The sequence below is a fragment of the Empidonax traillii genome, unplaced genomic scaffold, assembly GCF_003031625.1.
Source record: "Empidonax traillii isolate 1590-97213 ecotype Southwest subspecies unplaced genomic scaffold, ASM303162v1 scaffold1040:size203228, whole genome shotgun sequence".
In the NCBI taxonomy this organism is placed as follows: Eukaryota; Metazoa; Chordata; class Aves; order Passeriformes; family Tyrannidae; genus Empidonax; species Empidonax traillii.
The window spans coordinates 1-12143 of record NW_020956233.1 but is presented as its reverse complement, the minus strand read 5'-3'; the positions used below and the strand labels follow the sequence as shown (position 1 = coordinate 12143).

The 12143-nt window shown below is 45.0% G+C and overlaps 1 protein-coding gene across 1 annotated transcript; it reads left to right on the top strand.

The window, feature by feature from the left end:
* The first annotated feature begins 1403 nt into the window (after positions 1–1403).
* On the top strand, positions 1404–2298 carry LOC114068325 (patched domain-containing protein 4-like). Its single transcript, XM_027904315.1, has one exon. The coding sequence runs from the start codon at positions 1567–1569 to the stop codon at positions 2224–2226; it is 660 nt and encodes a 219-aa protein (XP_027760116.1). The 5' UTR covers positions 1404–1566; the 3' UTR covers positions 2227–2298.
* Positions 2299–12143: the final 9845 nt, after the last annotated feature.

Sequence of the window (12143 nt, the reverse complement as noted above, 5' to 3'; positions counted from 1 at the left end):
CTTGGTCCCATCCCAAAATAAATAATTTCTACCTGACAAAACTAACTGAAATATAACAGAAATTTGGTGAAGGGAGAGATGTCAAGCAGAGATCTGCACCATTTTGGTAGATGTTTTTTAATTGCATTTCTGGGTTTTAGAATTACAAATATAAAGCTCCTGCAAAACTAGCCTGCCTTTCCTCCTGTCTTTCCTGCAAGGGGCTGTCAGGTCTGCTGGGGCTGGACCTGCTGTCCTCAGCAGTCCTGGCTGAGGGTCCCGGAGGAGAAGAGCTTGCTGCCTGGAGAGTTGGTGGGCAGCTCGCCTGCTGCAAATGCATTTCCCTGCTGCTCGCCTTTGGTCCGGAGAGCTGCAGAATTTTTTTCCTCTTATGTAATGGTCTGCTGGTGTCTTTGCTTGGAAAACCTCTTTTTCAGCTGGAGGGTGTCAGGAGCCGTGTCCTACCTGTCTTGGGTCACTGCTGAGAGAGCAGCTGGCCGGGGAAGATGTGCCAGGGCGTGGGGCAGCAGAAAGGAGCAGCTCCCCTCCCCTTCCTCCTCTTGTCCCCAGCCTTTCCCTGGGTCACCCTCCTCCTCGTAGGAGCATGGGGCAGCTCCGCCTGGGCGACCACGGGCAGCAAATGGGGGGAAAGTGTAGAGGGGAAATCTGTGCTGGAGCGCTGTGTGTCGAGTGTACCCCCGACTCCGAAAGCCACAGCGCGGCTGGGGCAGAGCCGAGCGCGACAGGGGGATGCGGTGGGACGGGGGGGCGAGAATGGAGCGCGGCGAGGGTATGCAGCAGCCACGGGACCGGGGGATGGAGACCAGAGTGCGGCGGGGGGGATGCAGCAGCCGCGGGACCGGGGGATGGAGACCAGAGTGCGGCGGGGGGATGCAGCAGCCGCGGGACCGGGGGGACGAGAGAGGAGCGCGGTGGCTGCTGCTGCTGCTTCTGCTGCTGTGGGAAAGCGGTTCGCCAAGTCCCCAAGCCGAGCTCTCCCTCCTCTGGCAGCCGGCGTGGATGGGGAGGAGGGGGCGAGGGAGGGGCGCGGTGGGGTCGGGGACGTTAAAATGCAGCATCATCCTCCTGCCCTGGCAAATTCCGTATGTGTGTGTGTGTGTGTGTGGAGGGGGAAGGCGAGCAGTGCGGGGGCACTGCCTGCACCGCCCCGGAGCAGCGGGGCCGGGCGCGGGGCTGCGCGGGGCGCGGAGAGGAGCGGAGCGGGCACTGCGGAGCTCCCGGTGCAACGCCCGAGCCTCGCCGGAGAAAGGGGGGCACCAGAAGGGAGGGGAGGGAGGGGAAGGGGGGCGGCGATGATAGCTGGCTCGCGGGGAGGGAGGAGAGAGAGCAGGGGGGGAAAAGAGAAAGAGGGAAAAAAAGGCAAGGAGCCCCCCCTCCTCCTCCCTCCCCTGCCCGGTCCCTTCCACCCCCGGCACACACACACACACCCGCACGCACACACACACCCCATTGATCAATATTTGGCTGTCTTGCTGCAACTTGCTGCAGTCTTTTAAAGGAGTAGTAGAGAGAGAGGGAGAGAGAGAGGGAAACTGGCAGGAAGGGGTAAGGAGCTACACATGTCACATGTGCTTTCTAAGACGGCCAGGAGCATCTGCAGGCTGGATCTGGTGGAGGATGCTGCGGCAGGTGATACACAGAGGGCTCCAGTCGTTTTTCTACAAGCTGGGCTTATTCGTGAGCAGGCATCCGGTGTTTTTCCTCACTGTGCCCGCAGTCCTGACCATCATCTTCGGCTTCAGCCTGCTCAACCGCTTCCAGCCTGACACTGACCTGGAGAGCCTGGTAGCCCCCAGCCACAGCCTGGCCAAGATCGAGAGGAGCTTAGCCAGCAGCCTTTTCTCCCTCGATCAATCCAAAAGCCAGCTGTATTCGGACTTGCACACCCCGGGGAGGTATGGCAGGGTGATTCTCCTCTCCAAACCCGGAGGCAATATTTTGCATCAGGCTGATGTGATCCTGCAGATCCACCGAGCCGTGCTGGAAATGAAGGTGAACTACAAAGGCTATAATTATACTTTTTCCCATCTGTGTGTGTTGAGAAATCAGGATAAGAAATGCGTGCTGGATGATATTATTTCAGTGCTAGAGGATCTGAGGCAGGCTGCCCTCTCCAATAAGACAACAGCCAGGGTGCAAGTGAGCTATCCCAACACTAAATTAAAGGTATGCTCTTACTGCATGCTTTTGCCAATTAAAGAGGCAGCACTTCATTTCTTGTCCTAAACAGCAAAGAGAAATATAATCATATCTATCTCTCTCTATCGAAATGTGTGTGATCTGGGCTTTCCTTGGGAAGCAGCTGAATCCGGTGCCTTGCTATTGTTCTGGGAGAGGAGGGAGGGTGGGGGACTGGACGCTACTGAAGCAGGAGAAGCAGGGAGCGGAGAGCCTGAGCACCGGGAGACCTTGCAGTGCCCTGAAGGTTCAGTACATGGGGGAAAAGGGACAGGAGGTCGGTGGGTGGTTCAGACCTGGGTTGCACTATCACCTTTTCCAGCCTCACTGCTGTGGTGGGATAATTTATCTGTAATGTGCCCAGAAAAAGCTTTCCTCAAAGACACAGTGAGCTCCTCTATCTGCCTTCCCCTTCCAGTGCTGTAGGAGCACAAGAGGTTTGGGCCAGAAGCATTTTCAGGTATCCTGCCTTCTTTACCTGCATGCAAAGAAGGGGAAGTGGGATTTTTTTTTTTTTTTCTCTCAGTGGGAAATTATTAACTCCATTGCTGATGGATGGGCTGGAGTTTTGGGATGGATCCCACTAGCTGGAGGCTTCCAGCAAAGTTGAAACAAGGTAAAAGGTGAAAGAAGTTTCAGTCGTTCCAATTAAAAGAATAAACAATTTGGTATGAATTATGCCAGGACTATTTCCCTGGCAAAAAAAGAGCCCTTCTGCTTTCCCTCCCATCTGGAGCAACCCAGCTCACCAGGACTAACCTGCTGGGAGTAAATAAGGTACAAAGTTTGCAGGTGGCTCAGGAAAGAACTTTCTGCGGATTACAGTGTATCTGCATGCTCCCCTGGGCATTGCACCAGAGGCAGGATTTATTTAACAGAGTGTAACAAACTCCCTAACACGCTATTTACTCATGGCTCAGGTCATAAGGAGGAGGATTCGGTCCGTCTCGTACACCAGAGACCTTTGGGGTTACCTGTCCCCCCTTTTTTTAAAGAGTTCCTCAGCAATGAGGGAGGTAGTGCTCTTGCAAGTAACAGCACCAAGATCCTGAAGCCATAATTTGTTTCTTACTGTTCATTTACCAGGAAAAACAAAAAAAAAACCTAAAGTCAGTCCCTGTCCCAAAATCTGAAGCATAGATTGTTTTTGTTGGTCTCCTTGCTTCAGTAAAAGGGCCAGGTGGGACAGCTGGGATTTGGTCTCATGGCTGTAGATGTTACAGTAATTGCTCTGTACAGAGTTGTGGCTGTTTGAGCTGAGTATGTGGAAATAAAAAGGTGTCCTTGCTGCTGCTGGAAAGTCCTGAGTGTTCAGAAAAACAAATTATTCTCGATTAAATATCCCTGAACAAATTTTATCTTCTAATTTGCTGCAAAGACAATCCCGCTATTGCAAAATTTGGGTTCTTCCATTCCATTTTGCTTATTTTTAAAGTTAAGATTAAGGTAGTTCAATGGAGAACATTGATAATCTAGAATAACATAATTGTAACACACTTTTATACAGAAATTGTAATCCTACTCTCTCAATCCAGATTAATTTTCTTGTGTAGAGAAACACTAACTGAGCTTGGCAAAACTAGGATGGGGTCACTTGCAATGTGATTTTTTACTAGAATAGTGCCTACAGCTCCTCCTTTTTTAAAGATAAAAGCAAAGGACAGTATATGTGATCTGGATTAGTGACCAATTGGAATAAAAGTGCTCAGTAGATAATTCACACAGGGAGAATGATTTTCCCAAAGCATAGATGTCTGACTCTAAGCACTGCAAAATACTAGCCCAGCACCTTCAAACTCCCAAGCAGTTGTTCTGTATCATCTTCTGGACGAAGGAATAAATGCCCTTAAGTATCTCAGTTTAAAGTTGGACAGAGCAGGCAGCTTTCTACCCCCTTTCCAGTGAAGAACATAAAACCACCAAAATCTTTGACTGCATTTCAGAGAAAAGCCAGCAATTAAAACCCATTTGTGCGGATAAGGAGAGTTCCTGCTTTTACTGAGAAAAAGAAATACACTTCACCACAATTTTTTGTCTTCTGGTAAGGTAAGGACTTAGTTCCGGTCAGTCCTGAACCTGCATTGGTCTTCAGCGATGGTGTGTCTTCAGAGACTCACCTCCTCTGGTCTCTTTGGCTCCAGCTCCTGGGATTAAATTACTATTTTGTATAGATTAATTCTTAGGTCATCCCTGTCATGTCTATTGTCCCATCTACCAAGGGTTAGGAAGGTGTGTGCTCTCCTTTGAGCCACGAACAAAGTTGTGGTTTAATCGAGGCTCATGGGCTATTTACTGACCTCCCTCTCTTTGCACCTCTGAGTAAAGGCTGTAGAAATCCAAGTCTGTGTTGCTTGTTCTGAGGTGTCCAGTTGTGCTTAACCAGAAATATCTCAGATGCTGCACCCACTAGGGTAGATCAGTTTCTGGCTGCTCAACAGGAGGAAACAACCCCTGTGGCTGTATCTGTGAGAGTTTTTATTTCTCTGCTCTTGAGTTGTGACATGAAGGAGTGATTGTGGCTAAACCTCATGGGACTGCAAATAAGAGGGCCAAATATGCCTGCTGTCATTCAGTGTGGACCACTGCTCATCACATTCCCTGGTCCATACCCTTGGGATTCTTCTCAGCTAAATTTTTCTGCATCATTAGGACCCACCAGATCTTCTAGGCTGCCTCGTTTTCCCAAAGGTCGGGTTGCTTGATTAATACTGATAGATTTTTCTGTCTTTTTCTTTTAAAAACGGCCTCAGATTGAACAAAAATTTTCTAAGGACAATATGGGGATTTACAAACCATGAAGGTGCCCCAGATGTGTTTAGTCTGCAGCTGACATGGGTCAAGTGTCAAATTGTACTGGTTTGAGAACCACAATGACAATGTTGAGCTGTTCCAACCTCACCCCTGCTCCATATGGGAGCTGCAAGAACACCTTGTAGTTTTTCATTTCCCCCAAGCCTTGTGAGCAGCTCTCACTTTGTTCCCCTTCTCATGTCCTGATGGAGGTCGAATTCTTTCAGTTCTTTCAGGTAAAGCTAGCTGAAGGCTGACTGAGGGTGAACTCTTGACAGGTCTCCCATGGGAACTTTGTGGGAGCTGTCTGAGCAGGTTTAAGCAAACTGCTCTAGTTTTGAAACAGCTCTTACTGGGCTGCAAAATCTGATAAAATTGCTCTACTTTTCCTAAGGAAATCTGTACGTGGAAGGTGATGTTTGTTTAACCATTACTTACTGTAGTATCAGAAGAGGCTGTAGCCCTGAATACTTCTATCTTCACTGCCCTTCTGAGAGTCAGGAAGCCTTGGTCTTTCCACTCGCCAGAGAAGGAGCAGAGAAATGGCACTCACATTCAAAGTGCAGGCTGCAGCGTGGTTTCCAGTGCCTGAGATGTGTTTAAAATCCGCTCTGGTAACACAGGGGTCATTGTAGGCTAGCTCAGGTGAAATAGGCTGTAGGAAAATGCTGGCTCCTGTTGTTTTGGGGACAGTGTCTAGCCTGTTCACGGTTATTGCTAAGCTGCAGTCTGCAGCCCAGTCAGAGAGTGACTTGCCCAAGGTCATGCAGATAGACTGTGGCGGAGCAGGAAAACAAAGCTGGATATATGAAGTCTTGATGGAGACTTTTGAGATAAGTCCTGGAGAAAGATTTCCTCACTCCAGGACATAGAAATGGTGTCCTGTGTTTGGGGTCTGGATTGTGCCCTAACTGCATAGATTGAGCAAATCTATACTGACCATCAATCATCAAAACTGTTAAATCTCAAGTTCTGGCAAAAGTTGGCATTATTTTTGTCAACTGAGACCTCCAGGATAGTGCCTGGGCGTGATTTGAGGGACAGCACGGGAAAAGGTTCACTTATAGCTGGTATACTCTGTCCTCGGTATAAAAGTGTGCAGTGTTCTTAGAAGTGGACACATTGTGCCCTTGGCCCCAGGACCAAAATGTGGCCTGAGACACAGTTTATTTATTGGTATAGACAGAATTATTGATTACATGGGAATTACTTCTTGTGTAGAGTAAAATATGAGAAAAGAGATTATTTTTTGACCCTGATTTTTTAATAACTCCGGAAAATTTGCTGTCCTATTCCAGGAAAATATATATATATATATATATAAATATATATATAAATATATATATATATATATATATATGAACACAGTCCTTACCCAGAGAGAAAAAAAACATGAAAACATTTTTTTCTGGTGTTTCACCTTTACTGTTTCTATTCATGTTTATTTGCGAGTTTGTCTGAGAAGAGATAATAACTGAGAACTTGCCTCTCTGAGATCAGAATGAATACAACAACTGCTGGTTTAAAGGAATCTTTTTCAACAGATTGGTTTCTGTAATACTGCCTTCAATTAATTAAGTATCAGTCATTTATGAACACTATGCTTAACTGCAGCCAATAAACCAGAGATCTCTATTACCACATTTGTGATAAACACATCAGCTGGATATTGGATCTGTTCTTGCTTAAGCAGAAAGGTTACTTGCATTCACTGAACATCTTGAAAACTCTAATTGCAGATTTGGAACTGGCCAGATTCTAGTTTTTCTTACACTAACAGCTGTACTTTTAAATGAGTCTTGCTCTGTTTGCATTCGTGGAGTCTTTCTCACTGCTCTAAGATTAATCCCTCCTTAGATGTCCCTGAGGCATGGACCACCTCCATGGGACAGAGAGGATATAGAACCAGAGCCCATCTACATCAGAGTAGCATCTGTGCACCCACAATATCCACAAACTGATTATTCCTTAAGTAAAATCAGTTCTAACATAAGATTAACTCCAAGGAGCAGATGCTTCCTTGGAGACAATGTGGCTTCATACCCATTTGTGATAGTTGCCATCCCAATCCAAGCCTGCAGCTCGGAATCTTGTGAAGTGCTCCGTGGCTGGCAAAAGCTGCTAAGTCAAAGGAAAATAATAAAACATGTGCAAGGAGAAGATCAGAAGAGGAAGGCTGGAGGCTGCAGATAGTTTTCATCTCAGCCTCTCAGATCAAGACAGGATTGGGCAGGCTGAGCTTGGAGCAGCTGCTCAGCAGCATGAAAGCAAGCGGAAAATGTTTGAAGGCTGGTAGCATCTTCTGTCTCACAGGTTGGGAAACTTACTCTGAAAAAAAAAAACCCTTTTGTTCTTCCAACTTTGTTTCCATACTGGCTGGCAGGATTAGGAAGGGCTCCTCACCCTCCTCAAGTGGATGGGCTGGTGGAGTCAGCAAAGACTGCAAAGAAAATATTCTCCATTGACCTTTTGGGTGACCTTGGTCACCCACTTCATGCCATCACCATCCTCCCAGCTATTCCACTTTTTAGTTTTGTCAGCACTTGCTGGGAGACATGGCCTTTTGTGCAGTGCCAGGCCTTGATGTGAATAATAATAGAGAAGCAATTGGAAGGTTGTTTAGGTAGAGAGAAAAGGAAGATGCAATTGCAAACCCCTTCAGTTAGTAACAATGGCTCATCCCCGTGGATCTTGGGTAGATGTCAACAGCTTGCTAAAGGAAGAAAGCCCAGTAGCACTTTGCCATCTTCCTACAATAGGTAGTCCTCTGTGGACATAATCAGAATACTTATTTCCTTTATTAAATATTTGGTTAACACTTGGCAATGTTTCTAAACTGACATACCCTATGCCTTTACAAAATACCTTTGGAGACCCTTTACTGTATTGGCTGTATGAACTGTTCGAGGGCTATGCTGGACATTTTGAAAACAGTAATCTAAGAGCAAAACCTGTATTAAACCTCTTCAGACATTAAAGGATAAGAGACCTCTTTGCACTCTGCATAGTGGTTATTACAGACGTCATAGTGAAAAAAACTGCTGACTGGTTTTCCAATAGAATTGAGTTAGGAAAATCATGATCTCACATTTCTACTGAAAGCTTTTAATTTATGCAGGCCCCACATCCACTGCACCCTCCTAGTGCAAACAGTGAGACGTGGTTGGGACTTGAGCTGTGAAAAAGTTTTAAAAGCAGGTTAAGAAAAGTCTTCAGAGATGGAGGAAAGCAGGTGCTATGTGTGATGGAAAGGAGAGGGGAAGGCAACAGGAGGCTAAAGGGGCAAACTGTAAAGTCTTTTAAACCTCTCTTTCTCACTATGTTAGTCCTTTTCTCTGTTTTCCTACCCACCAAGGGTGCAAGATACTCATACGGAGAATAGACAGTAAAGGAAGTTTTGGAAGTGGGGCTGTGAGGCATCCTACAAAGGGAGAGAGCAGTGACAGAGCTCCTGAGCATTGCAGAGACAATCACATGCAGTGCCAGGTGTCATTGCCCTAGCCCTGAATTCACTAGGTGGGAATTAGCCTCACTTTTACACTGGTCAGGCCATTAGGGAGCAGGAGCTTCGGGTAGAGTGCTGAAGATCTTTGATGACACTAGCAAGGATGACCTGGTGGCACTGGGAAGATTTCCAACTTAGAAGAATTACTGTGGAATCAGCTCAAGGGCAAACTGGCAGTAATTTCTTGGTGGGCAGCTCTGGTATGGAAAAGGAATTTTGCTGAAGCTTTTTTTTTTCCTTCCTTAACACCACTCACACATTGGTGAGGAATTCCTGCACAATGCCAGTTGTGCATGCCCAACAGTGGCTCTGTGAGATACCAGACAGCCCCACAGCTGTGAGCTGGTCAGATCAGCTTTTCTCACTGGTGTTATATTTTGCCATCACACATGCCCTCCTTCATTCCACCCTTGCCAGCAAATGGGTAGCACAGCCAGGGAGCTGCTGGGTGATCATGGGTTGACACACTGGCACGTCACTACCTGGCTAATATTGCAGGAGTATTTGGTCTGATAATGATCTATAACTAAGATGGAAAAGTTAGTCGGCAGCAGGGGTGTGTAATGCTTCCTGAGTACATATGATGGCAAATGTTTTGGTGTCTCACAGAATATTTTTTCTTTCAAAATCTCAAGGGCACAAGCCCTAAAGCCTGCCTGTCTGCTCTGAGGGCACCTGAAAAGGTAAAGGGCAGTTCTGCCTACCTGCACCACACCTTTGAATGCAAAGCATGTCACAGAGACTTAGTGTAATGCAGCCCACTTACAAAGCATATGCAAGTAGAATTAAAGAGGAGCTCCTAATATGGTCCAGTTTGCCCTAATTATTTCTTTGTTCAGTTGGTAGCAGACCTGGGAGGTGCCATTGAATACCTCCACAGGAAAGCCCCAAAACCTGACGTGTATCCTCTCACAATGTATAAGGAACATTAACACTACCCAAAGGACTGGTTCAGGGGTACCTAAAATTTATGCCCAAGTTTGGTAGTGAAACAACACAGAAAAGTTGCCCTTGTGTAAGACAGGGTCTTCCTTTCCTTACACCTTGTGTAATTGTTTCCACCAGCGTTACCCAAGTGTTGTCAGTCTGGTGGGGAGGTGTTATTCTTACCACATACAGGGTGCATTTTTGCACATGTGTCAACAGCTTCCTAAAGGGTGCTACGATTCGGCAGTGGCCATGGAGCATTTTGCTGCTTCTGTGCTAAATCTTGTATTAGCTGTGCTAAATCATGTATTATCTGTGCTGCACATAGGGCTGGCCCATAAAATTTCAGATTAATCTTTTCCTATCAGAAGGTACAGTACTCTTGAAACCAAAAGCATCTGTGAAACACTGTCTACCCTGCCCTTAATTTCATTTTGGAGGATGACAAGAGAAGGGCAGGTTCCCTTAGTTTCATTTTGACAGACCTCTAATAAAATGCTTCCTTTTTTTCCTTTTTCTCTAATATTATACTTTGACTTAGAAAATGAAGGAGATGAAAAAACCAAAATCACTTTAAAAGGAAATGTTTTCCCATGTTCAAACTTCAGGGAAGGAAAATCACAACCATTAGGGTCTGCCAGGCAGGAACCCTGCATGGCTGAGCAAACAGCCTAGACCCCCTGGACACGAATGTATCCCCAGGAGGATGCTCTGGGTCTTGTTAATGCCATTTTTCACTGGAGATCAAGACACTGCATTGATGGGCCAAGCGATCCCGGCTTCCAGTTTTCCAAGCAGGTTTAGTTTGTAAAAAAATTTGCAGTTCATTAAGAAGAAAGATGTTGTTAGCAGTACTTCATTATGCAACTCCATCTCTGTGATGGGATTTGTGACTTAAATATAAATCACCTATTTCCTAACCATTTTTCAGGATAGTTTCTTAGAGGGGATTTTGATTCATTAACCAAATACACTAAGAAATTCAGTGCAGAGTAGATGAAACCCAAAAATATTCACGTGCATTTTTGTCCCTAAAATCCACACTTCAATTTGTTTATGTTCTTGGTTCTTACCAAGGAAGGGAAGTTTTATTCACAGATAAGCACAAAACATTCCCCCAAAGAGATTTCAACACAGACTTTTGCATCCAGATGAAAAACCCATTTCTCCTGAGGAGCGGTTGGAATGTGTGGTAATAAATGCTCTAGTAGTGTTTCTTTGTTAAATGACCTTTATTTTCCTGTCCATAACTGATTTCCCATGTGCATGTAGAAAACACTGGTCACTCAGTTGATGCAAAACAGATTTATCATTGTAAATTGCACAGAAATTTGGGACACCATCAGAGAAACATGAACATTTCTGAAGATTTACAAATTTCTCTCCACTCTTTTCTTCAAGATTAGCAAAAGTATTAAGTTTTAGGTACATACACTAAAATAAATTTCTTAAGCTTGATAAGCTTAAGAGCTCCCCTGCTCTCATAAAGCATTTGATGTTTTGGTTTTGAGAATTTAATTTTAGAGCAAAGAGTGCTTTGGGTTGGGTTTGATTTTTTGTGGGTTTTTTTGTGGGGGTTTTTTCATTTGCTTTTTTTTTCCCTCATAAAAGAATACAGCTTGTATCCTTACTTTTACCGTTTTCTTATGTCAAGTATCAGATTTTGTAGGTGGGAGAAAGAGAACATCCTTGAAGGGAAATTCATCTTACATAAATGCCAAATGCTGTAATTGCATGTGGTCCATGGTCTTAACATCACAATATTCACCTCAAAAGGCAAGGTAAAACAGGTTGTTTGCCACTGCTTAACAGATCTGAACAAAGTTCCTTTAGGAACGATTCTTATACGTTCTTATGGAAAACCCAATTACTTTTTGAAGCAGCAAAAATAACAAGGAAAAATCAGGCAGAATGAGATATGTTTTCACTTTGTATAAAGCAGTTAAAAAAAGCAACCAGGACAGAGAATAGCCCAGGATGAAGCTCAGAGAGGCATAGATCCACTCTTAAACCACTTTAATTGTTTTTTCCTAGAACCTGTCCAACAAGGATGCAGTGGATAGAAAGGACGGCATTTCAGATACTGTTTGGTGAAGGAGCAGTTTGGGGTGTGGGATGGTGATTTTGGTGCAGGACCAACATATTCAAGAATTCATATTCTGCCGTGAGTTCTCCCTCACATTGATTTTCCCATCATAAAGGAGGGCTGTGGTACTGCTGGGAAAATTCAGAGAGCCTGTTGGAGTTTTATGAGCAATCTCACACCTCTTCTGTGAAACATCAAGAGGTCAAAGACGTAAAAGGTTTATAAGGTCAGTCTAATGCATTCTCTGGCCTGTGCAGGATTATAAGGTAACCATAACAGAAAAATTAATTCAGATTGGCTTGAATGGGAAATCAGTCATGTGGGTTGGAAACTGGCTGAAAGATTGTAAATGAAGAACCATGATAAATGATAATGTAACAAGTTTATGGACGGTATCTTGCAGGGTATCTGGAGAATTTGTGTTAAGTCTGGTCTCATCTAACATCTCTATTAATTATCAGGAAACAGAATTGAATTGCACAGGAGTGAAGTTCACAGATAATATTAAACAAGGAGGACATGTCAGCAGCAGCTGAGTCAGAGAATTTACACAGACAGAACCAGAGCAGTTAGAAAACCAAACAGAAAATAGTGCCATTTTCTGAAGAGTTTTGTTTGTATTCTGGTGCCCAAGGGGCACTGCAGGGTCCTCCTTTG